Source organism: Hylobates moloch, unplaced genomic scaffold, assembly GCF_009828535.3.
Source record: "Hylobates moloch isolate HMO894 unplaced genomic scaffold, HMol_V3 SCAFFOLD_21, whole genome shotgun sequence".
NCBI lineage: Eukaryota > Metazoa > Chordata > Mammalia > Primates > Hylobatidae > Hylobates > Hylobates moloch.
Window position 1 is genome coordinate 30,934,376 of NW_026652296.1, and position 26,708 is coordinate 30,961,083.

Consider the following 26,708-nt stretch of genomic DNA (forward strand, 5'->3'; position numbering starts at 1 on the left):
GAATTTTGGATATCTATCAAGGCATGTCCAATGAACTGACATGCCTCCTTGGCCTGGCCCATTTAATGCCAGGAGGTTCTCTTACCAACCAGTTTTTGGGGAGATCCAAAATGCCCCAGTTGAGAACTCAATTCAGAAGCCCCGGAACCAGTGGCTGAGTATCCTTTTTCTTTTAAACCTGTGAAAGCCTAGCTGGGTGGATGGGCCTTTCCATCTGGACTGCCCAAAACAGAAAACTAGGGCTGGGAACATCCTTCCCCAGCCTGGAACCAGACCAGTGTGATCCCTGGTCCAAGGTCAGAGGGACTGTCTCTCAACTGTGGTGGCTGCATCAACAATATAGATAAGAGTTTGATCACCTGCCTCGCTTACTTCCCAGAGGTGCTGGGGGACCTCTGCAAACTACCGTAGATGATACAGGTTTTAAGTGGGTGTTTTTACAATCTCTTCTGCAATATACTAATTAAGCAGACACTGTGAGAAGGAGGTAGGGGGAGGTCAAGTGTATGTATATGGGCCTGGCAGTTAGGGATGGAGTGTATACTGCGCTCCATGGTGGCTGAACGTGGGCTCTGGATGGGAAGAGGCAGTACCTTATCACTTACTAGCGGTGTGACTGGGGCTCAAGGTTTTGCACTGTAAAGTGGGACCTTTGTGAAGCACTTAAGTACTTCTGCTGGCTGCTGTAGTTTCCGTCAAAGCAACCCATTAGAAAGTACAGAACTCCATTGTCCTCATTCTGGTTTTTAATGGTCAAGGTGACAACAGTGTACAGTTTTTCCAGACCCATATGTAGGTTCCATAATCTCCACCTGCTGGAGAAAACACCGTGACAGATGCCATTGCCCCAGCAGGCCACTGCCAGTGTGGGAACTTTGGGATCAAAAGCACCAAGCCAAGTCCCTTGCTCAGGATGGGTCTTGGTTGAAACCACAAGCCCTTCTGCAGTTCTAGGTGGATGTAGTGTTGGTTCTTGGCTCATTGCAGGGGTGAAGCAGGAAAGAGAAAGAGACTGGTGAGGCCTGCTTGGAAAGAGGATCGAGGCACATTACGATTCCAAACCAGGAGATCCTGAGTCAGCACTGATTCTGTCTCTGGTTTGTTTAATAGGGGAAAGGGTTCCATCCAAGAGCCCAATGGGCCTCCTCTACCAAACCTGCATAGGAATCAGACTTATAGGGGTGGTGGAGGGTCTTTACCAGGCTAGGACTACTGCCTATGTTTCTGCAAGTCACAAGTCAGCAGGTCAAAGAACAAGTGTGAAGCAGAACCTGCTAAGCAAAGCCAAGTAGTGACACTCACTTCCAAAACATACCCAGCAGAAGCCTCCTGCAAGTACCAACAGTGACAGGTGCTTGTAGCACAGGAAACTCACCCCTTCTTCAACAGTTGATTTGATTTGCCACACATCACTAGTGAACAGCTCGGTGGCATTTTGACTGTTTATCTTTTAGGGCAAGATACCCTGATTCTGAACTCACTTGGGTTGGGTTGGCATGAGCTGTATCCTAGTGAAAAAAAAAAAATCCCACCTACCTCCTAGGTCCACTCAAGACTTCTGCACGTGGAGTAAATCAAGCCATAATGGAGACCATGAAAGTCCCCAGGAGGCGAGCAGTCTGGATGGTGACGGAGGAAAGGGCCAGGCAGGCAGGTAGAACAGAATCTCAACTGGCTAAGGCCTGGCAAGACTGGATATCCCAGGGGTTGAGTAAAAGGAGTACAGGGAAGTATTTATTTTCACCTTCTGAAGACACTGTGTGCATGTAGCTCTGACTTCCCACTTTAGGGGACTCTGGCTGCAGCCCAGTTTTATCTGGGCAAGTGATATACTCTTGTGGGAACAAGTGGTGGCAAAGCCTCTTTCTACACATTTCCTCTCCTTCCTCCAGTCATCTGTGGGGCTGGCGGGTGGGACACACTAGCGAATAAGCATTGTGTGCCACAAGTTTTTATGCAGAGAAGATGGAAGGAAGTTTCCTCCCACAGGCCCCAAGATAAATATAATTTTAAAGCAATTAAAGCCTGCTTCAGTGGGAGAGTTTCCGTACAACATGCTGGTGATATTCCTTCAATTTTTTTGGTTGTTTTTATTTTTTTTCATTAAAGTCCATTGATCGTCACAAAAACCCAGGAAATGCAACTAAGGAGAAAACAAATGTCCAACCAAGATCTAGGAACCCAGAGCTATGGAGGAGACGTCGCACTGGACTGCTGGGTGTGCACAAGGGGGCAGGAGGGGCGATCCCCATGGGGCATGGCCACTGGCCATGGGAAACACAGCAGGGAGGCCAGGCTGCTGGCTGGGCGGTTATGTTAACCGCTGCACGATGACAGCATTGAGCAGGTTGGCTTCCTTCAGGGTCTGGCTCTCATCAGCCAGCTCTTTGTTCGGGAAAGTAGTCATGAGGATAAAGCTGGTGGCAGCCATGGCTGGCCGGGCATCCACGATGAAGAGTCGGATGTCGCTGATCCTGCAGGAGTTGGGGAAGTGGTGAGCAGTGCCATCCTCTGCCGTCCACACCCCTGCCCTGTGGAAAGCTAAACACCTTGCAAATTCCCTTTCCTGACTTTCTCCACACAACAGCGAAAGCTACGCTCAGGCATGTGGGACCAAGTCCCTTTCTTGCCAAGAGTCCTTCACTGTTGTCTCCATTTTCCTTGAGATAAACACCAACAACCCTACTGTGTTCCCAAGGCCTACCTAATTTTATGCCACCCTCTTTCCCCTCGTTCTCTTCTGCCCACTTTTAGTTCATCAGGCTGTACTCTCTTCCCACATTTGGGTCCTTCTTTCCAGAGGCTCCCCTGCCTGATCCCCTTCCTGTAATCCTAATCACAACTCAGGCCTCGGATCAAACGCCACCTCCTCAGGACAGCCTTCCTTAGCTCCTTGTCTCCATCCCTGACCCTCCTTCCACATTTCTGGGATGATCTGATTAGTGTTTCCTCCTGCAGCTCATGAATTTCACAAGGGCAGTGTATGTGTCTTTTGCATGTCACAGGAGGCACTTAAAACTATTTGTCAGAAATTAATGGTCAGCTTCTCAGGGCCAGGAATCGTTTCTCCAGACACTGCCTGTCTTCTGAACCTGGAGATCATATGAGAATGAAACCACCTGGAAACAATGCCTCCTTCCCTAGAGCACTTAAACAGAAGCTTCCTTTTTGCCCCAAACCCCTAAAATCTATGCAACTTACAATTTGGCACATCTAAGGGCACGGACCTGCAGGATTCTGCCTGTGACTTTTAGCAAATCAAGCTTTTTCACCTAGCAAAGCCCTCTGCATGGGCTGTCCACCCTGGGAATGGGCAGCAGTGTGCTGAGCTTAATGAGTGAAATGAAACTGAGGCAAATAACTCACATCGCTGGGATGGGTCACTCCCTTAACCACCAGGCACTTGAGTGTAATGAAGGTTCCTGATGAAGGAGGTCTGAACAGGCTCTAGATGGTCCTGGCTCACAGCTGGGGCTTGTCTCCCGCTTTTACCCACAGGCGAGCCCAGTCAATACTCAATGATTGACAAACAATTCACTGACCCCACATGTGTGTGCTGGCTTAGTTGGCTCATGACCAATAAAATTTAGACACTTCTGTTCTACAGAAAGGAGGTACCAAATATATTTACTGGCAACAGTCCTCTAACACCTCTCCTACTAGTCTCTTCACTTTGCTGTGCCTCAGTTTCCCCATCTTTAAAATGAAGAAGGCACTGATCAGCCCAGATGGTCTGAGATATACAGCAGGCATTCCCAGAATTCTCGACAGCCAGATCTAGAAGAGATCTTCCACGCCCAGTAGTTTTCACAGGCCCCTTGTGGGGAAGGAGGTGGAGGAAGCCAGGTGAGTGGGACGCTGGCACTGCAACCCCTTCTCCTCCATCAACCATAGCAGTTCTAATTTGATCTCTTCATAGGACTTTAGCATGAGACTTCCTCTGAAGTCTGGTAGCTTAAAAAAAGCCCTGAGAAATCCAATACTCTAATTTTACAGATGAAGAATGAGACACACAGGGGGAAGTGAACAGTCACTGGCCACACTAATGGAAGAGTGGGGACCAGAACCTAAGGCTTCAGACTTGTAGTCCTTACCACCCTCGTGTCTGCTTTGGGGAAAGCATGGAGTGCCTGCTGGTATTTAGGAGGAAGACCGGCTCTCTGCTTCCCACACATTTGCGTGAGGCCCAGAGGACACTCCTAGAATAAGCTAGGCCACACAATGCAAGGTACCTGTGACTGTGGTTAAATTTCTGCACCAGCCTCCCGCCGTCTGCAAGCCGAATTTGGATGTTTGTGGTAGGCTCTGATTCGTCGATTAAGATGGAAGAGCTGGCTTTGGCTTCATTTTCTGCCTGTTGGGCTGGAGAGCTGGTACTCAACACCTGGGGGGCAGTGCTGAGGAGAGAGGATGGCATCAGAACACAAGCAGAAACAAGGCCCCTGGCAAGAAGGGAATCCTTTCTTGGACTGTTACTGAGCATTTGCTGTGCGCCTGGCATTGTTTGGTGCTGCTGATCTATTGACCCAGACAAGGAAAATTGTGCCCTTATGGAACTTACAGGTCCAGCAGAATTTACCTCAAACCCTGAGTCATGTTTCATACGTTATTGCTAGCTCCCTCGCTCCTGAGTAATGTGGGCAAGTTACTCGGCCTTTTTCCTCCTTGGTGTCTTCAACTGAACAAGGGCTTGAAGGGAGGAAAGCAGGACAGCCTAGGGTGGGAGAGACAGGCTCATAAGGCTGGAAGACATAATAGAACAGGGTCAGTTTTAGCCTCAATGGAGTGGTGGAGGGGCGTGTTCCAAGTCTGCAGCTGAGACAGCCTTGGCACAGCCTGGCAGGTGAGTGGCAGGATGCAGGCGAAGCAATCCAGATTCTTCTTCTGTGATGGAATTTTCAGGCCTGCATTACCTAGTGCACCTCACTCACATGTGTATCTGTACTCATATATCTACTATTGAGGGCAGGGGAGAGAGTTCTAAAGGGCACTGAAAAGCCAATCAAGTGCTGAGTACTGCTGGGATTCATCATACAATGAACAGGACACGGTGTCTGCCACAGTGTTAGATTTTGTATCTCAGAATCACATGGACCAGGGTTTGAATTACTCAAGCATCCTTAGTTTCAACAAAGGTAGTAATTAGATTTTTAAAGGGTTAAGGCTATAGGCCTTGCTCAGTTTTTGTGAGGATTAAAGGGGAAAATTGCATAATGCACTCAGGATGGCTGACAAACACAAAATGCACATAGGACTCCCAATTCTCCACAACTGTATGGAGCCGCCTTCTCTCCTCCAAACTACCTGTCCACTTCACGCCCAGTCTTTCTCTTAGCAGATGACCTGACCTAGACCTTTGCAAAGAAGAAAGGCCATTAGATGAGTGTTTGCTTCCCCTCAAAGCCTCTAATTAGATCAGTTCTTGTACCTTACTCTTCCCCCTTCACAGCCCCAAAAATGGTACTGAGAGCAAATCCAACTGAAAGCGCTTTCCAAAGTGTGTTCCATAGGAAGGTGTAGGAAACGCCACATATTACACCAGAAGCTTCAGAGGCCATTGGCACATTAAAGGTTTTGAGAGACTGCATAGTTAAATATTGCCCTGAAGCATATAATTAAAGAATGACTGAAAAGTGAACTTATTCTTTTCTGTGAATGTGAAAAATATGGACTTACAGAATTACAAAGTAGAGCTCAGAGGAGAATGTCACCCACATTACTAGCACTAGAGAAGCTGCTTCTATGCATCAGCCTCAAAGCATGTGGGACTCAAAAAGTGTGGGCTGGGACACACAGTTTAAATGACGCTACCATAGGCCACAAGAGTTGCTTGGAAATAGTGAATAGGTAAATCTCATATACCTGTAAATGCCTAAGCTCTGCACCAAGCTTGTCCAACCACCCATGGCTCATAGGCCATATGCTGCCCAGGACAGCTTTGAATGCAGCCCAACACAAATTTGTAAACTTTCTTAAAACGTTATGAGTTTTTTTTTTTTTTTTTTTTTTTTTGCTTTTTGTTGTTGTTAGCTCATCAGCTATCATTAGTATTAGTGTATTTTATGTGTGGCCCAAAGCAATTCTTCCAAAGTGGCCCACGGAAGCCAAAAGACTGGACATTCCTGATCTACACTATCTCGTTTTGTTCATTAGTTTCACAGACATTAGATCAACTCTCCAATTAGACTTTGGGCAGCCTGTCCCTCAACTATTTATAATAATTCAAAGTACATGTACTCATTGAAACCACCGCCTGACAGAAAGGGAACTGTAACATTTTCAGTCAGGCCTAAAATGAGAAAGAAGCTGTTAAGCCAAAATAGCTGATATCTATTCAGGCAAGAGGGTGGGGAGTAGAAAAAACAGGAGTGACATTTACACCCACTTCGTGCAGGTATTGTCTAAAGGGGCTTTCACAGCCACGACCTCACTGAATCACCACAACCATCCTTTGAGATGGGTGTATCTCCATTTTATAGATGAGAAAACACACACACATACTATGGATCATTTTTAAAAACTCATGCAATAAACAAGCTTTCAGTATGTATTCTGTGTATTCCCACCAGCCAGGATTTTGTCAAGCTTTACAATTAGGATGGTTTATTTTAGAAAAATATTTACATTGAAAATGCTTTCTCAAACTTCTCCTTGAGTTTCATTCCTCACTTATGAGCTGATGACCCTCAGCAAGTTACTGAGCATCTTGGCACCTCAATTTCCTTTTCTATAAAATGGAGATACTCTCCTTATCACACCTCCATGCCTTTTAGGGGAAGCAGTCTCTACTGTCCCTATTATCAAGGAGAGTTGGTGTGATACTAGAGAAATGGCACAAGCTTTGGAGCTGTGCCACCTACCATTTGGCTTCCGCTCTGCCTCTAAACTAAACAAACAGTGTGGCCTTAAGCAAGTCACAACTTCCCAGGGCTTCAGTGTCTTCGTGTGTAAAATGAGGAGCTATTCTGTTGTGAGGATGAGACGAGATAATGTGCACGCAAGGCCTGATATTTAGGAAATCCTCCATACAAGGAAGCAGCTGCTGTTTGGGTTTGCTTCCCAGCACGTCCTGTTGCAGACTGCTGGTGGCTCATCACTGGAAGAGATGAGGAAAGCCTGATGCCTGGACTTGGCTGTGTTGCTTCTGACTGGCTGTTTCTCTTACACACTCCCTAAAAATTAGGTGAGGCAGGGTGGCCTGATAAACATGGTGACTATTTATGAGGGACCCATTCCTAAGCCAGGTCCTGTGCTGAGTACTTCACATGTATTAACTTACTTAACCCACAGGCTTAACCCCCAGCCTATGAGGTAGGGATTCATTACAGATGAAGAAACTGAGGCACAGCAGGGTTAAACAACTTGCCCAAAATCCCAGTGTTGGTTCACGGTAGAGGCAGTATACAATCCGAGCTGTCTAGCTCTCCATCCTGTGCTCTTCACACTGTCCCACTCTCCTGTTGGGCCTTACAGTCAGACAGGTATAGGCCTGGATTTCAAGACCCAGTTTCCTCATCAATAAAACAGTTAAAACTTCCCAGATAGTTGAGAAAATAGCTAAAAACATGCACTGTACCCAGCACATACTAAAAGCACAAATGTCTATGTGGCTTTGCAAGAATATCCAGGATGCTATGCAGGTTGGCAGGTAAGGGCAGAGACTGGAGGGACCCCAGCTCTGCACTGGCCAGCAATATGGATCTCACCAAGTCTCAGGGTCCTTCTTTGTAGAATGGGGATCAAAACAGGATTAAAGAAGATAAAATATGTGAAATACTTAGCATAGTGCTTAGCTAACAACATAAAACACTAGACTAATTACTATCATTCTTGAAGGTCCTGCCCCACTTATATTTGCCTCAATTCTGGACCAAAATCAATTGGAAATGCTATCAGCTGCCATGGGCTGTAAGTGGAAGGTCACCTGACAGGCATTCCCAGTCTGTACTGCTCTCAAGGAGGATGGAGAGGAGGAGAAACCTGAAGACCAGGCTTTCTGATTTTTCAAATAATAAGAGCACATCATTCAAAGAACATTAGTTCCATAGTGCTCTAATCACCCCGCAGGGCAGCCACATGCATCTGTTCAAAGGAGCCGGCCTGTCAGCTCTTCCTGAGAACTGCCAACAGCTGGGCTACTGCTCCCAGTGAGCGGCTGGCCATCTGCAGCTGTGAGGGTGCTTGATTCACAGGCAGGAAAGGTTAGAGCAGATGTCTATAAATAGTGTTTTTTGGTGTCTCCCTGCAAACATCCGTAAGTTATGCGGAAAATGAGTCACAATTCAAGAGCCCAAACCACCCAACTCCTCCTATCTTTACAGGGGGAATAAACTGGCACTAGGTACTTTCTTGCCACAGATACAAATCCTGAGACCAGCCATCTTCTCCACAAAAATAACCACCAGAGAAGGCACGGGAGCAGCTAAAGCTCACTTCCAGCAGCAGTGACCCCATCTCCCAAGTGCACTCTTGCTGTTTGCAATTCGAACCTTCCCATCAGCTCCCAACCCAAACAAACTAATGTAAAACCTAAAAAAAACAACAAAATTCTCTGGTTTCTCTTCAGATTGTATACATCTTTTGCCTTTTACTAAAACGACAAAAAAATTTAATACAACTGAATTTTCTCAAAATATTTAAACTGAGACAACTTATTCATTCACTTGAAGTATTTTCCCAGATAATTAAGATTTTGAAAAAGCCCAGTACTGACTGATTTTTGAAGCAAATCTGAGAAAATTTTCAGGGAAATTTTCAAGAAAAGTTCAAGACTTTTGGCTTCTGAACATTTTGGTTCACAAGACAATGAAAAATGTAGTAAAATTTATGGGAAAAACTAAAGCAGCTGTCCTGATTTATACTGAAAAGCTAAAGTCCCATCTCACTTAGCTATATAAAACTGTGGCTGTTTTTTTTTTTAAGCTAAGTTTTCATAAAAAGCCAGAACTGAAATAAAATGCAAGTGGAACTGGCAGTGAACACTTACTTTGTTGATAAACATCATGGTGATATCAAGTTCTATCTTGTGCTCATTCTCCACATTAATATTTATTCCTATCATACTAAAATAGACTTTAAAGATATTTTAATTTTCTGAGATGCAGAGTTTCACACACATAATATGGTTAGACTTTCCAATAGTAGAAGCATTTCCTGTTAGTACTATAAAATCATACCCAAAGTGCATGGTGTTCTGAAGTTCTGAGCCCTCCCTTGTAACTGGTGGTGGGCATAAAAAATATAACCTTTTTGAAGGGCAATTTGACATCTTAAAAATATGAAGCCCTTTCGAAACAATAATCATATGTCTAGCCCAAGATTAAAGAGTATACAAAGATTTAATCACAGAGATATTCACTGCAATGTTGTAATTCTGGTAGCTGCCTAAATGTTTAACAGCAAGGACTGGTTAAATCATAGCACATTTATGGGCTAGAAAATTATGTAAGCATTATAATTAAAAGTGTAGAAATAAACTTACTGATAAAGGATGATAGCCATACTTCACTGATAAAGCAAAAAGCAGGTGATACAATAGCATGTTTACAAACACATGCAAATGAGTAAGAGAAGAAAGATACACTTGCCAGCTATTTCTGGACGTTAGGTTTAGGACAGCTTTTATTCTTTACCTGCACTTTCTATTAAGATGAACATGTATTACTTTAATAATCAAAGAAAAAAAAAATTAGGTGCCCTATAAAGCTCATCACAACTGACAGGGACACTCTCTGTGAGAATAGCTGTCCTGGGCTAGTCCACAGCCCTTGATGCAGTAGATGAAATCATGAGAACAGGGATGACTTAACTACTTTGGGCCTGGTAAATCTAATACCCTGAACTCTGACCCTTGCTCCTGATGAGGCATGAATGGTCAACAGGCAGGTAAGGGATTCTAGGAAAGGGCCAGCCAGAAGCTCAGAGGGCATGGTTGTTGGAAGACCAAGCTTTGATCTCTGAAGATAGTGAGGTGAGCAAGGGTAGTAGCTATTTTGAGAACTGCCAGATCTAGGTTAGAAAGGATGTCTCATTGTGCAGGAGTGCAGGAAGGAATGCCAGTCAGAAGGCCTGGGGTCTTGGCTCTAACACACACCAGCCATGTGCCCAAGGACAGGCCCCTAATATCCAAGAGCCTCAGCTTTCTGTCTATAAAATAAGGATCATATTGGCAAGGAGGGTCACTATGCTCTGAATGCCTATCATGTGCACAGTTCCCTCTGAAGAACACTAATCAGGTGACCCCATGGCCATGGCCAAAGCTAAGTGGATCCTGAGAGAAGGCAGCCTACCTATGGGCTGGCCAAGGGTCTGGTGGGAGAACTGTATGAGGGATACCAGTGACTATTAACCAATCAGATATCATCAGAGGGTTTGAATGGAAGATAGAGAATGTCTGTTAGTAGAGGGTATAGGAGTGAGAAGGCAGTAGCAGAGGACACAATGCAGAAAAAGTCACAACAAGTGGCAGAGTGAGTGTCAGGAAGGGCCAAATAAGTAGAAATAAGAGCTGCTGAGCTGCCATAATGGTGGCACACCAGCCTGCAAAGGGGCAGCAAGGTTCTTGAGCGTCCCTGCATCCTGAGCAACACACTGTGAGGCCTGGCTAGGCGAAAGTCTGTAATTCCTTATTCCCCTTGGAATCCCATTTCAGCCTTAAGCCATCAAGGAGATGACACCTTCCCTGAACACCCTAGATTACTGAGCCACAGCAGCAATTACGTTACACTTTCTGCTTACATTGACTGCTCACTATGGAACAGTGTTCTACATGCATCAGCTCACTTATTCCTTGCAACAATAATCCTAGGAGGTATGGACTCTTATTAATACCAATCTATAGTTGAGGAAACTGAGGCTATACAGTCCAAGGTCACACTGCTAGAAAGTGAAGAAGCAGAGATATAAACTCAGGTCTGTTAACTCCAAAGTCCATGTTCTCCACACTCTTCCTCCCATACAAATAAAATTTGAAGTATTTTGTAAACAGTAAAGAGCTAATAACCAAAGTGAGTGATACACAGGGTCTGCTGGGCTTGGCAGGTGTGACTGACAACAGTCTGGCTCTCACCTGTGCTGCTCCTTACCTGCCCAGTTTCTGACCCTCGCCAGTGAAGGCTTTGAAGGCTCCTTTCGGCTTCACAAAGTCCTCGTCCCGATGGTCCTCCATATCCAAGTTCACCTGTCCACCATGAGCTAGCCTCCGAAGCTCTGCTGGCACCTCCCTGTGGGAGAAAAGGCCATGCTGGGGTCCACAGAGAGAAGATGGAAATGACAGTGATGGGGAAAAGGGGAGAAGAAACCTCTCAGTCCCATGGTGAAAAATCGCTGGGCCTCCACAGGGAGCAGGCTACTCTGGTGGCTACCTGTCTGCCTCCACCTTTTCTCTTGTTTGTTTAGCCATGGCTGACACCTATCTCTTATTTGGCCACTTAGGTCTGCCTCAGGCCCAAAGGGGAAAAATGGACACACAAGGTTTTTGGAACAGATCTATGAATCCGTATCTCAACTATGCTGAATCTGCTTCAAACAATTTACTTCTCAAATAATAAACATTCTGCCTCCTCCTTTCCCAACTGCTATCCACTCACTGATTTGGGACCTAGAGGATGGCTTTTTCACTCACCCTCTGCGGATAGACTCCAGAAATTGGGCATTGGATGGGTCTTGGTAGCTTCTGAGTTCTCCATTATCCAGGCTGAATCCACTCTTCCAGAGTTTCAATACTACATGGACCTGTGATGACAGGGAGTAAACAGTTACCAGGGATCTGGCAAGCATACCAATTTGAAATCGCAAATTAGCAGGTTTTTACTATTTCTCAATGTTGCTACTATTAAAACACACATAGACAGACACACACATATACATGTGTGCACGAGCAACTCAACAAGCAAACTAAATTAACCTAGAATAGGAAGGTGGCCTAGCACAGACTAAGAGCAGGGGTTTTGTTTTAGGACACCTGAGGTTGCATCTTGACTGTGCCACTCACTAGCTATATGGCTCTGGGCAGGTGACTCAATCGACACTTTGCTTGTGCTTGGTATGCTGTGAGTGTCTGACTAAACTACCACGGCAAATCTTGCTCATGGACTATTCCACAGTCATTAAAAATGTTATCTACAAGTACTGTTCACAACAACTCCCACACACATTCACAGCAAAGGGTCCAGAAGGCTAAAAACCAATGCATTAGCAGCTGCCTCGGAGGATAAAATTTTTATTTTCTTCTTGCTTGACTTTATTTTGGAATAAAACCCAAAATGATTTAAAACATATTATAGAAATTAATGATCACAAGACTACAAGAAAATGTTTGTGGTATAATATTGAATAAAAAAGACTCAAAATTGTGTCTATGATTACACTTGTGGGGAGGGGGACCCTATGCACAGGGCTAAAAAGTAGTGGACAATGAGGAAAACTTAAAAAAAAAAATTGGTGTTAAGTCTTCTCTGGTGGTCTGAAGACCAAGTTCTTCAGCTATACTCGCATCACTAGAGAACCCCAGATACACTGTACCTCTGCCTGAGATCCATGGGCTGCTCAAAAAACTCCTTTATTTGCCCATCCCCTTTCCCCACCTGTTCTCACCAGCTCTCACCCAGCACCCATGAAAGCTCCTTTGATTTTCCAGTAAGCGTCTTTGTTCGTGAACCACAGCAAGGGCACTGTCTCTGTTAGCTTCCCTTTCAGAGGCTGCTGGTTCATGCACAATATGTAACCAATCCCTTCAGAAAAATGGCAGAACAGTCCACAAGATTCCCTCATGGGAAGGTGGATGCACTCACATCTTGGCTGGAATGCTGCCTCTTTTCTCCGGCCACATAGGCAGACTCTTCCTCTGGTGCTGCCCCAAGGCGGTAGCCACCTCCTGCAAATGGCTATAAGGGACAAGTTCATACACATTTAAGGGGTTGGTCCATGGTACAAGCGTTACTCAGATACAATGATATATATATCTTAAGTAAGAGGAAGAAAGAGGACAGGGTTCCTGATCAAGCTTGTTAGCTACTAGATGCACTTTCTCTGATATGAGACTCAGTGGATACACGGCCAGGCAGTATGGTAAATGAATTAGGTGGCCAGAATTGGGGTTAAGAGCTGGAAGGGGCAGTGCCTGGCTAAAGGAAACAGATGCTACTAAACTCTCATTAACCGTGACCATGTAGGAATTTGGGTACAAGATAATATCAAAGACTTTTTGATTTTCCCAAAGGAGACAGAAATCCCGATTTTATATAAAACAGATGACTATTAATTCAAGTAAAACAAAATAAAACACCAAGTAAGTCAAATTCGACAGGCCAAACAAAACATGTATGCAGAATCCAATCTAGACCATAGGCTGTAGGTTTGAAAACTCTGCCCCAAATCTTGGTTTCACGTTAAAGGGTGAGATAAACTACACTCACGTTCTGCACAGAAGACCAAGTAAGCAAATGAAAAAAAGAAAAAAATCAGTTACTACCAGGGTGAAGAAGGTGGCATTCCCAGTTCTGGAATCTCAGTCCTGTGGGCACAGACAATGACCCTTATACTCACTCTCGGTTTACTGGTCTCTCCAGGGCTCTTGGTCACTCGCTCCACAGCTACAGCTCCATGCTCTTTGGCACCTTTAAAGAGATCATCCACCAGCTCGTTGGGACTTTTCTTCCTGGGAGGGCCAACAATCTGCTGTCCACTTCTCTCTGAGCCCCCAGCATAAAACCTGTGTACAAAATACACCTCTAACATGAAACACTCATGGAAAACATGAATAGCGCATGTGCCAGGTTGGTGCTGGGCACACTGAGGTAAACGGTACAATGCTTGTCTTTAAAGAATTTACTGGCTAGCTGGGAACACATGGAAGGAGGCAAGCAGGTACAATGCAGTGTGAGCAGCAACAGAAGTCAGTAAGGGAACACTGGGTGGGAAGGACAGCCAAGGCTTCCTTTAAGGGCGTCTTCCGGGCCGAGTCTTGAGGATAAGGATGAGTTTATCAGGTGAACAAATTGGGGAAAGGCATTCCAAGCATGCAAAACAGCTTATCAGCTCAGGAGAGAGTCTCAGCTGGGAATATCAATCTGGTGGCCAGGCTCCTCTCTAGGAGACAGTGACTGCAGTCATAGTCAGAAGTAGCTACCACTAGTGACTTGGGGTTAATGGTGGCACTGGCATGGTTAGTACAAGCAGCTAGGCTCCAGTCTTGGCTCTGCCACTGTATGTCCTGGGTAAGCCAGTGCACTACTCTGTAACTCACTTTCTTTGTCTTTGAAATGGGAGGGAAGGACCACATGCCCTACCTACCTGCTCCTTAAGTCAGAGCCGTGAGGTTCAAATCAGCAGATGTATGCAAAAGAACAAGCACAGAGTAATGCACACAGGTAAGGTGGTGTGACACAGCACCAGGAGCTCCCCCAAGCCTCACCTCACCTTGCCATTCATGTGACACACACTGTGGCCCCTGAGGAAAGGGTACCGGAGGTCAGAGAAGCTCCAATCTCAAATACAAGCCCCAAGACACCCACACTGGGCTTTGCAATAGGCCAGGCATGGCTTGAGATAATAAAGTTAGTACTTTTTTATATGGGCCTGAAAACCAGTTGTCATGCAGCCTGGCCCACTGCCTCCTTATTACTCCTATTCAGAGCTAAGTCAACAGCTTGTCCCCAAGCGGGAAAAATTGAGAACCTATAAAAATTAGTCTCAGCCCTCTATTTCCTGACATTCACCAGGGAATGAGAGGCAAAGCCACAGGCCCTGACAAGGTCAACAGTACCAGTGTTCTTTCAGGTCTGAAATACTGAGGGGTCAAGGAAGTAAGCGGAATGTGAAATAAAGGAAGGTCACTGCCTGGAGGACGTGACTGGGTGGGAGGAGAATGAGAAAGTCATTTAGGAGCTAGGCATTCATGTACTTGATGACACTGCCTTTCACTCAGGAGTGTGAAACCCTAAAATTAACATATATTCTTATATCCAGGAGTATCTAAAAGGAAGGTTTTGAGGCAGTGTGAAGGTCACAATAGGAATGAAAATAGAGAACAGAACACATGTAATTTCTCAGCCCACTTCCCCAAAGACTGACCATGATGAGATAACTGCATTCCCGAAATAGTTATTATACAATTTTCCTTAGGAATGTCTGACAGACCGAGGCAGACCCTGTAAAGAATCAAAACCCATGAAATGAGGCTGTAGCCAGTTCATTCTTGTTCATTCCAGGTAGATGAAGTTCTGCTAAATGGACTATAAAGTCTTTATTAAGGGATCTCAAAGCCCTGGTTTCAGAACTAGAAGCCTGTAATCAAGAGCCTTAAAAATATGCATGCCCTTGACCTGGTATTTCCATTTTTAAAAACTATCCTAAAAAATAATCTGAAATGTGGTTAATTAATCCACAAAAATGTTCACAGCACTGATATTTACAGTAGGAAAACATTGAAAATAACCTAAATGTCAGGCATCCTATGTAACACATTATTATTACAGCATATGAAAAGGCATATGAAGGATTTTAATGACGTGGGGAAGCATTTGAGATGTAGCATTGATCCAACAAAACCATATTTACATACAAAGACTGGATGGAAATATGCCAAAACATCAACCAAGGTACCAAAGGGTAGATGAGTTTAAGACTTTTTCATTATACTAGTCTGTATTTTCCATAATGGATATTTTTATTATAATGTTCTAAAGGTTAAAAACAAATAGTTGATGTGTGCATGTCTACTGGGGGAAATATACACTTATAAGCCTATTATTCTGTTTTTTACATGATGTTTTTTAAATTAAAAAGAAAAAGCTGGAAAGAAATATACCAAAAAATGGATACCTGGTTACGTATGGACTGTAATATAATGAATAACTTTTTCCTTCTTTTCCTTATTTTTTAAAATTGTAAATTGGCAATTTATATTTGTTATATACTTATGGTGTACAAAGTGATGTTATGCTTTAACAATATGAAGTGGATTAAATCAAGCTAGTTAGCATATTCATCACCTCAAATACTCAAAATTTTTGTGGTAAGAACACTTGAAATTAACACTTGGCAATTTTGAAATGTACAATGCTCTTTTATTAATTATACTTATCATGCTGTGTAAGAGATCTAAAAAAGAAAAAGCCCCAAACCATATTCCTCCTGTCTAAGATTTTATACCCTTTGACCATCATCTCCCCATTATACCCTCACTTCTGCCTCTGTAACCACACTCTGCCGACTGTTCTAGATTGGAATTGCTCTATATTCCACACATGAGAGCATGCCGTATTTGTGTTTCTGTGCCTGGCTTATTTTAGTTAGCATAATGTTCTCTATCCATGTTATTGAAAATGACAATTTCCTTCTTTTTAAAGATTGAGTAGTATTCCTACTGTGTATATACACCACATTTGCTTTATCCATTCATCTGCTGGTAAGACACTTATGCTGATCCATAACTTCGCTACTGCGAAGAGCACCGCAATGAGCATGGGAACGTAGACACCTCTTTACAAATTGATTTCAAATCTTTTTAGTCAATACCAAAAAGTGAGACTGCTAGATCTTTTCCTTGTTTCCCTCCCCTAATATTCCTCAATAAATACATTAAGTAACAGAACAGGGGTCACTTCTAAGCTACAAGGAGTAGAAGAGACTTCCTAGGATATAACCCACACAGACCAGCCCACAGTAGTAATGGCTAACAATAACCAAACATGCTTACCAGGTCTTGTTCTAGGTGATTCACACATTACCCTGGACTTCCCTGTGAACTGTCCCCCTGACCCCCTCTAGAAGACTCACCTCTGGCCTTCCTCCTCCTCCTCATCTTCATCTTGGTCATGAATGAGGTCTCTGAAGGATGTCACTCTATTATCACTGGAGACACAGAAAGGAGCAAAATGATCTCAGGGAGCATTAAGAAAGGTAACCCTCATCACCAGCTGCTAAGGAGGTGAAGACACTGAGGTTAAATTTTTGGTAGGCGAGAGGAGGACATTATGTGGAGAAAGGTTAATCCCCTAAGATTACACATAATATAATGTGGCATTTATTTTTTCAAGATCACACAGATCGAGTATAAATTAGAAAGTCCTATCGTGAGGTAAAAAGGAATCCCAATTTAAGCTGTCCTGGCTTTAATAAAAACTAGAAAGTATTGATTAATGTTTAGGAAAAAAAGCAGTGTTGTGTGGGGTGGACACAACTAAAAATGAGTACAAGGCTTAAGTAGTACAGACAGCGGGGAATAATAGGGACACTAAGAAAGGCTTCCCAGAAAAATGAAATATTTGGACCAGCTGCCGAAGAACTAGTGGACAGTCATGGTGATGGGGCTGCTGGGGAAAAGGGGTTGGTGTAGCATTATAGGAAAGCAGCATACACAGTGCACAGAGACCAGAAAGAGTTGAAGGAAGGACACACAGCCAAGAAGTAGGAATGAATGAATATGAGGGTGACAGCACTGGAGGAAAAGCAAGCCCCAGTCTACTTCTGCTGAAGGTTAGTCAAGAAGTAGCACTTATTTTTAGAAAAAAAAGCAGTGTTGTATGGGATGGGCACCACTAAAAATGAGCGTGAGAAGGGTTCTTTCTGACATTATCTTCCACTGCCACTTTCCACCTAGTTTAGATCTGTCCTCAAGGAACAAGCTTAAGTTTTTCAAGGATCATAAGACAAGTTTTATCAAAAAAAAAAAAAAAATTCTGCATTTCTTAAGGGAAAAAAGCAGCTTCCACATAATATGGGAGAAAGAGGGTGATATGGTTTGGCTCTGTGTCGCCACCCAAATCTCATGTTGAATTGTAATTCCCAATGTTGGAGGAGGGACCTGGATCATGCAGGTGGATTTCCCCCATGCTGTTCTCATGATAGTGAGTGAGCTCTCACAAGATCTGATCGTTTTTAAAACGTGTGGCACCTCCCCCTTCACACATGCTCTCTCCTGCCACCATGTGAAGATGTGCTTGCTTCCCCCCTTCGCCTTCTACCATGATTGTAAGTTTCCTAAGGCCTTCCAGCTATGCTTCCTGTACAGCTGTGGAACTGTGAGTCAATTAAATCTCTTTTCTTCATAAATTACATAGTCTCAGGTAGTTCTTTATAGCAGTGTGAGAAAAGACTAACACAGAGAGTAATACAGGTTTAGTGAGGCTTTAATGAGCTGTTTACTAGGAAGAAAGCTCCAGTTCAGTCTTGAAGATTTATTTCAAGGAGACAATCAGGGGACAGAAGAGTTTTGAGGTTCCATCAACTAGAAGTGAGAAGGCAAAAACCAATCAATGGAGCAAACAAGCTCCCTGCATGAGTTGGCTCCTGAGAACAGTCTGCTGGGCATTCCTTGATGCTTGATATGACATGGTTCAAAAGGATCCGGGTGATGAGATCTGTACTAGTACCCTGAGAGTACTAGTTCCACTCATTCATCTTCCCAAAGGGAATTTTCCATACATGCTTAGCCTAAAGTTTCTTCCAATGACTAGGCTAGGATGAGCATCTATGAAAAAAATATTTTCTATTTCCCTGTTGTTAAACTTTCAAATATATGTGTGTACACTTGCTTGGGCAAATCACTTGCTCTGGCTATGGCTTTGTTTCTTTCCCCCAAAACTCATACACCCAGACTCTGATGGTATCTGACATTGATTCTGGTGTCCATGTACCAGGTTCCAATCCTAATTCTGCCTCCTATCCTTGGGATCTTGGACTTGCTGTTTAAATTCTCAAAGCCTTCATTTTCTCACATGTAAATAAGATAATCACAGCAGCAACCTATGGCCTTTCTGTGTGCAGGTTGGGTACTGATGCACGGAAAGTCTTCTGCATGGTGTGGCACATTTAAGTACTACTCTTGAGTAGCAGTTCTCAAAGTGTGGTCATGGACCAGGAGCATGAGCATTACAGTGAACCTGTCAGAAATGCAAATCCCCAGGCCCCCTCTTAATTCTCCTGAATCAGAGCCTCTGGAAGGGGTATCCAGCAATCTAGCCTTAAGGAGCCCCTGAGGTAACTCCGACATATATTCAAGTTCAGAACCACTGTCTGGAGTACTGCTTTCAGTTACCTTATGGCATGGATGTCCTAGGGATATTACCAATTGCAGAATACTTTTGTCCTACGGTCTCTACAAATTGGCTAAATATCTCAGAAAGGTCAATTTTTCAATATTAGAACTATCTCCCAGGCTACTCTGGCATACTGAAGTGGCACAAAACTCTTTCATCAAATGACATTTTCTTTTAATCTGGTTACCCTAGCTCTGCCTCTCTGTGATGATGGAAATGCTCTATCTGCACTGTCCAACACAGAAGCCACTAGCCACATCTGGCTATTAAGCATCTGAAATGTGGTTAGAGCAAATGAGTAACAATGTTTAATTCTAATTAATTTAAATAGCTAGTGGCTACCTTATTGGATAGTGTAATTTTAGAGACTCAGACAATGGTAGTCCCTGAAAGTTTAAAGTACAACTTTTGCTGGATGAAAGAGGAAGAAAAAAGGAAGAAACTGTTACCTCTTGCTTGACCCTGCATACAGGGGTTGGGAGGTGCTGGCAGGGAGGTAGCATGTGGCAGTAGAAGCAGCTTTGGACTTAGGCATACTTGGCCTTGAATCTGTGATAACAGCAGCTGTAAGTTACTTGACGTTTCTAAGAATTAGCATCCTGACCAGCGAAATGGTGAGCACCTTACCTATTTCAAAGCTGTTGAACAGTATCAGAAGAGAACGCAGGTGAGAAACATGGCAGAGCTTTGGTGACTGCTCCTGAAATACTAGCTCTCCCACTTCCAGGAATTTACAATTTACTTGGGGAGAAAAATTAAGTTAAATATCAGGAAAAGAGTTCAGGGCAATGTGGGAGAGATGCCACCCAGTAGTATGTGGATATAGTCAAAGAACTGAAGGAGTGATAGCTGTGACTAGAGTTCTGTGGAATAGAATTATGGCGTGCCGCCTGGTCATGGGGTTAGGAATAACACGCTCAACAGAGTGGGGATGGAGGTGAACATGGAAGGATGCATGGGATTTGTATAGGCAGAAAGCAAGAGAGCGAGCACACCTGATCAGGTGAGAGGCTCAAACAAAAACAGGAGAACCAAAAATAAGGAAGAACTAGAACACCAAAGAAATCAGTTTGATTGGAACAAAGGATTTAAGAAATGAGGAAAAGGGAATCAGATTAGGAAGGTGGGTCCAAGGGTAAACTCTGGAGGACTTTGAATGTCCACAAGAAGAGGCAGAACATTGTTGGGGCTAAAAGCTGAAATGCTGAACGTAGAAACAGCCCTACATTTAAATCCTTGTTTTACTAGCTCTGTGATCTTGGAAAGATCCCCAACTTCAGTGTCCTCATCTGTAAAACAGGAATAGTACTAACCTCAGTGCTAATACTACTAACAACAGTACTAACCTCACAGGGTTGCTGTGAGGACTAAAAAGATGTTCATGTAAAAGCTTAACCCAGAGCCTGACTCCTAAATACTCAACAAATGGCAGCTGTTATTATTGAGTTTAAACTGTCTCCTATAGCAATGGTTAACATTTTTATGTCTGTCAGGCCTTTGAGAATCTCATAAAAGCCATGGACTCTATTGCCACAAAAGATACCTGCTAACGTGTACACAAACTTTTGCCTGTAATTTTAGGTATTAATAATTTAGAGACCTTCTCACGTCCATTCCATAGATTCCTCCTAGGGTTCTCGGGCTCCATATTAAGAATCCCTATTCTAGAGTTGGGTGTTGCTCTGAGGCAGCAGTGACAACATAAAAGGGTATGTGAGAAGTCGAAAGTGGGGTATGGGGAGAGGGCAGCAGCTGGCTAAGTGTCCTGCAACCACTAGGTCGAAGCAGAGGCAGGCCCCACACAGAATTCCTCTGAGGTGCTAGCACAAATTTGGCTTTTCCTGAGAATGTAGTCCTAGCATTTGCTTTCCTCCTCAACAAGGACAACCATGCAACACACTGCGCCCTCCTCCCTCCCTTTTTCTTGTCTCCGGTTCTTTTCTAAGCCTACTACCAAGTCTGAGCCTTAACCAGAGCAATAAAGCCATGCCTCTTGGACCGAATGGGTGTCCAGTCTTTTTACTCACTTCAGTTCTAATGTTAAACTCTATCTCCTTGATTCTTTTACTTTTATGCCTATTCTTTTTTTTTTTGAGACAGAGTCTCGCTCTGTCACCCAGGCTGGAGTGTGGTGGCACAATCTCGACTCACTGCAAGCTCCGCCCCCCAGGTTCACGCCATTCTCCTTCCTCAGCCTCCCAAGTAGCCGGGATTACAGGCTCCTGCCACCACACCCGGCTAATTTTTTGTATTTTTAGTAGAGACGGGGTTTCACCATGTTAGCCAGGATGGTCTTGATCTCCTGACCTCGTGATCCACCAGTCTCAGCCTCCCAAAGTACTGGGATTACAGGTGTGAGCCACTGCGCCCGGCCACTTTTATGCCTATTCTTAAATGTACATACTTGTTGGGGAATAGATAGAGTAAACAAAACAGGTAAATTGAGAATGAATGCTAAAAATGATAATACTAAAATTATAATAACAACATAAACTGTGTTCTATTTGCTTTGTAAGTATTAACTCATTCAATCTCTCATGTGGGAGGCACTATCATTACCATTTGACAGGTGAGGAAAATGAGGAACTGAAACATTAAGTAACCTGCCCAAGGTCACAAAACTTTTACTTAAGTGGCAGAGCTGGGATTTGAACCAAGGCAGTCAGGCTCCTGGGCCCAAGCTAATAAACCACTGCCTTAATAGAACTTTGGGATTACTGGAGAAAAGAGAGGAGTAAACATGTAACTGGCGTTAGAGACTAAGTTTAAATCTCTCTCCCTCTATAATTCTGACATGCCAAAGTCCCAACAATACCCTAAGGTGGCTGTCAAAGACTCATACCCCAGAAAATCAGCCATCTCTACTAGCAGCTACAAGAACAGCACTTACCCTAACAATATGTCCCAAGCAGTAATACCCAGATGTGCCATCACCAACATCTCATAGGTTAGCATGTGCAAACAGTTACAAGATCACTTTCCTCCTACCTCTTTTCTCTGGATGGGAGTTAGAGAAAGAAGAAAGCAATGAGATCTGGGGTTAGTGCTCCTTATTTGAAGGGAGGAAATATATTTTAAACCTCAGTTGCCTTTAGAGAGAAACATAATTTACCACTTCATGGCAAAGAAACACTATTGGTTATATTCTGGGGTTGAATTCAAACCCAAATAAAATTCCCTGGGTAAAACATACACTAGAGAGTAGAAGCAATAAGGCGAAAGCAGAGAGGGGAGACACCTCTGCTTACACACTCTCTGTAAAGGTTCAGACACCTTTACAGGAAGCACCCCTGCCTGTCTCCTGGAAGACCAGCATTGTCTCACTCTGCAGAGCACAGGAGTAATCTGCTGTGGGTGCCAGGGAGGCGGTGACAGGGGATGCAAATGGGATTGCAAAGGTTAACACTGTTTTACCTAGTAAGACAAGGTCTCCCTAATCAACTTGGCAAAGGGTGGGTTACACAGGTTTATTTTGTACAAGACTTCTTAATAAGGTAACGGGCATCCTAAAATATCAAAACAGCTTTCCTAAAGTCATTTCGCCTAATCTTTCACATCTATAGCACCCCTGAAAGGAAGGTTTTTGGCTTTTACTTAAAAACTTTAGACTTGCAGTGGTCATTCCTCATACTACATAAGCAAAAGTCTTAAAAGTAGGTTTGTGGTTTCCCCCAGGATTGGACCATAAACCACACCCAGTTAAAAGTCATGCATCTCTGTATAGGAAATGACTGAGGCCTGCTAGGAAGTACTACCCATTGATCCAGTCTAACCTTCTCATTCAGACCTGGTCCACACACCCAGGCCTGAACCCTCTGGTCAGAAAATAGCTCCTCTTCACTGCTGGAAACACGCATGTAGCAATAATTGAAGCTGGCCCTTACCTGGGGGCTGTGCCTCTGGACACTGAACTGGGGGTTGCCTGCGAAATGGTCACAATGTCTTCATCCCCTCCGTCCTCATAAAAGCTCGCTAGCGCGATCTGAAACAGAGAGGTAGTACCTTGGGACCCTTAAACAGGCCTTCGCCTAACACATATCTCCTTTGAGCACAAAGGAATACAGACATGGCCAACACTTACAAGGTAGCTCGCATCCATGGGCCAAAGAAAATTAGACCAGAAGGTTAACAGCTCAGCTGTTAGTCTTCGTGTCAACTGAAACAAATTACACCCACTAAGGTGAAAAGAAGGCAGTAAGAATGGCTGGGGTGGAAGACACTCTTCATTCTCATTTTACGAAGAAACGTGATCTAGTAAAAGTAGCACACATTTAGTGAGCATTTATATGCCAGGTTGTTCTGAGCATTCTACATATGTTAATTTGTTTAATCCTCAAGAACTCTATGCTATTAGTACTCTTATCATCTCATTTTATAGTTGATACAGAAGCACTGATAATTAAAAAAAATTTGTTCAAGTTCACACAACTGGTAAAGAGTGGAGCCAGGTTCCTTCCCTGCTAGTGTGCTCAGGCCCTTACTCTTAAGCACTTCCAGTACAGCCCGGAGTCAGGAACTGTGGAGTCAGTCCAGGTTGCTACTTTTCCTTTCTTTCAAGTTGTTTACTAATCTGTGAAATGGGGGTACCTGTCTCACCAACCTGCACACTGGATGAGATAATCCATTAAGATTTATGCATACTCGCATCTTAGGTCTATACATACAGAAGGAATATGGGAATCCTTTGGTCATTTGTGACATCTCTGTCACCAACTCAACGGACAGGCATTTACTAATCACTTGCTTTGCACAAACACAAGAAAGCATTGAGGTCACAGAGATGAAATAGACATGGCCTCTGTCCTCAGGGTCACCAACTTCACAGGAGACAGTGAGCTGTCACGGGATAAAAGTAATCTGCTGGGAGGCAGTGTACTGTCTCAGGACATGTAGTGAACTGGCATTCTCAGGGAGCCTACATTCAAGTCCTGTTCCTGCCAGGCAAGTCACATGCATGAGCCTGTTTCCCCACTACAATGTGAGGGAAATGAGACAGAAGATCTGTTGGTCACAACATTGTGTGCTTTTAGGTCTTTCAGGTAGAAACTTTTTATTTCTGCACAGCATAGGGGCTTCCCATTGTCTAGGTGTGATCTAGGTGTGATGCTTTACCTAATTCTTATGTTTGGGGAGCAATTTACGTTTGGCAGCAGACCCAGTTCAAATTCCAACCCCACTACTTACTGGCTATGTGACCTTGAGCAAATTCTTTGCCCTCTGTGCTTCCAATTCCTCATCCATAAAATGGGTCGTCTTTACCACATAGTGTAGCTAGGATTAAACGAATCATATTATGTAAAGTGCTTGGCACATGGTGGTTTAAAGCTTGGGCTCCGTCTGCTTGGAATCAGATAGAACTGAGTTCCACTTCTACCTCTTCTGCCTGGTAGCTAGTGAGGCCTTGAGCAAGTTACTTAACCTCTTTAATCTCAGCTGCAAAATGCGAAGGTTAAATAACAAAAGGCATGTAAAGCAGTTAGAACAGCGCTTGGCTTATGGTAGGTACTCAATAAATATTAGTCATCACCGTCATCATCTACCTAAGACGAGGCTAGCCAATAATATTTATGCAATTCTTTCTACAGTTAATTACCGAGTGCTTATTACGTGCCAGGCATTGTTGTAGGCACTGGGAATTCATCAGTGTACAAAAATCCCTGCCTCGTGAAGCTTAAGTCTTCTTAGCAAGTATTTAGTGAATATTTAGTACGTGCCAATGAACTACACAGCAATTTCCACGAGACTCCCATTTTACAGATAACTACGAAAGGTGAAGAAGCTCCAACCTTGCGCCACCACCCCAGAGGTATTCTCCCAGCAATTAGGAAGGCTGGGCGGGGGTCAACTCCCGGGCTGGACTTCGGAAGTGGAAATGAGCGGCCACCTAGTCCCGAGTGGGGCTTCACCCAAGAGCTGCTCACTCGGACCAGCCTGGCCTCCAGCAGACATTCGGCGCGGCAGCCACGCCCCCAAGCGCTCCCTCTCCTCGCCGGCTGCTGCAGTGCCCGAAGTCTCGCTGACGCCGCAAGCGGGCGAGGCAGAGTGAAACGGGCACGGCAGAACTGGCTGGGGCTGGCCCGCGTTCCCCCACTCCCAAGCCGAGCAGGCGACGCGTGACAAGCGGTCCCGGGACCATGAGGCCTGGGTCGGGCTGCGGTAGAGCGGGGATGACTGTGCGCTTCGGCCGCCGCGGGCTTAAGGCACCAGGCGCCCGCTCCCAGCAGTCCCCGGCCCACCCGACACAGCCCGCCTCGCGGCGCTACCTGCAAGTCCCAGCCGGCAGACTCGAGAAAGAAGCGGGCCCGGTCCTCCTCGGCGCCCGTCACCGCCACGAACTCCCTCAGCGCCTCCTGTCGCTCCGCCGCCATCTTCGCCCCGTGCGCCGCCCAAAGCGCTCCGGCGGCTGCCGCACAGTCCCAACCCCGCTGCCGCGTTCCGCTTGCCGGTCGACAAGGCCCAGCCGATGAGGGCCTAGTCGATGGGAGCCCGCCCGCAGCCCCGCCCCACGCGGTGCCTCACGCAAAGCCCTCCGTGCGGGAAACCCCGCCGCTCCGCGCCCTCTGGCGACTGCGGCGCGAACCGCAGCCTAACGGCGGGGGTGGGAGCACGAAGGATGAGAGCCGGGGCGGGTCTTAAATACACCTGTGGGCTGAAGGATCCCTGCAGGAGTCAGATTCCCGGTCATTCATTGGCGCAGCTCTCATTTCATTAAATAGTGCATTCGTTCATTCACTTACTTGTCAAGCATTTACTGAGAGCTATCAATGGCTCGATGTTTTTCTAGGGCTGTGGATATGGCAGGGAGCAAAACAAAGTCCCTGCTCCCATGCTTCTCACATTCTGGGGGTAGAAATTCAGACCTTGAACAGGCTAGGCCTCCGCTCACAACACGTCCATGCCTCGCTATCTCGCCCCGCATAAAAGACAGTCTCATGGCCTGCCTGCAGGACCCATGAGAGATGGGCCATTTCCTCCATCTCATCTAGGGATCCGCCAGCTTCCTCTGCTCCACGCACCTTGCCCTCCTGGCTGTTCCTGGAACTTGCCCGTTATGATGCATTTGCTTCAGGGCCGTTGCATTAGCTGCTTCTGTGCCTGGATCATCTTTCCCTTACTGATGGGCAAGGCGCTCTCTCCGCTTTCTTTGGGCCTCTGCTCCAAGGCCACCTTCTTAAGCACAATCCTGTCTTCTGGGTCCTCAGCTTCTTTGCCCTCTTGCCTCTTGCAAGAGGTACAGTAAGTTCCTCTCCGAAGAGGAACTTACTTGTTCAGCTTACTTGTTCTTTGTTCTCTATTTTCAAAGCCTAACTTCCTCGTTCTTTGTACCTCCTTACCCCTAGTTAGGGTAAACAACCTTCCCGCGGGTCCTAATCTATAACCCACATCTGTTCCCTTGGATGCCCTCGCTACAATTGCCATTCCCGTGGAAACTCTTCGTGCCCTACCACTGTAGCCCACATTTCTGCTCCATTTGAACTAGCCAATCGGGATTAGCTTAGACTGTGCAGTCCAGCCCCAGCCAATGGGAACAGGACACAGAAGCAGGGACTAACCGCATTAGGGATAAAAACCCCTTCTCTCTTTTGTTCGGTGTGCTTTCCTGGAGACCAGATGTGCGAGTGGCACCCTTCTGCAGAAGTAAATTGGCTTTGCTGAAAAATCTTTTAT

The 26,708-nt window shown here is 44.9% G+C and overlaps 1 protein-coding gene across 1 annotated transcript; it reads right to left on the reverse strand.

Moving 5' to 3' along the window:
* Positions 1–2,070: 2,070 nt before the first annotated feature.
* NSFL1C (NSFL1 cofactor) lies at positions 2,071–25,477 on the reverse strand. The gene is made up of 9 exons (XM_032142147.2): positions 25,304–25,477; positions 22,925–23,022; positions 16,780–16,854; positions 13,546–13,711; positions 12,792–12,884; positions 11,624–11,733; positions 11,085–11,222; positions 4,233–4,397; positions 2,071–2,474 (listed from the first exon to the last, which is right to left on the reverse strand). Exons 1-9 carry the CDS (start codon positions 25,406–25,408, stop codon positions 2,312–2,314), a joined length of 1,113 nt encoding a protein of 370 aa, XP_031998038.1. The 5' UTR covers positions 25,409–25,477; the 3' UTR covers positions 2,071–2,311.
* Between the last annotated feature and the right edge of the window lie 1,231 nt (positions 25,478–26,708).

Coding starts and splice junctions, on each gene's coding strand:
- NSFL1C (XM_032142147.2), bottom strand. CDS start 25,408: ATGGCGGCGGAGCGACAGGAGGCGCTGAGGGAGTTCGTGGCGGTGACG. Junction 11,223..11,623: donor CTGGAGTCTATCCGCAGAGG/GTGAGTGAAAAA, acceptor TTTCTCCCACAG/GGAGGTGCCAGCAGAGCTTC. Junction 2,475..4,232: donor AAATTTAACCACAGTCACAG/GTACCTTGCATT, acceptor CAACTCCTGCAG/GATCAGCGACATCCGACTCT.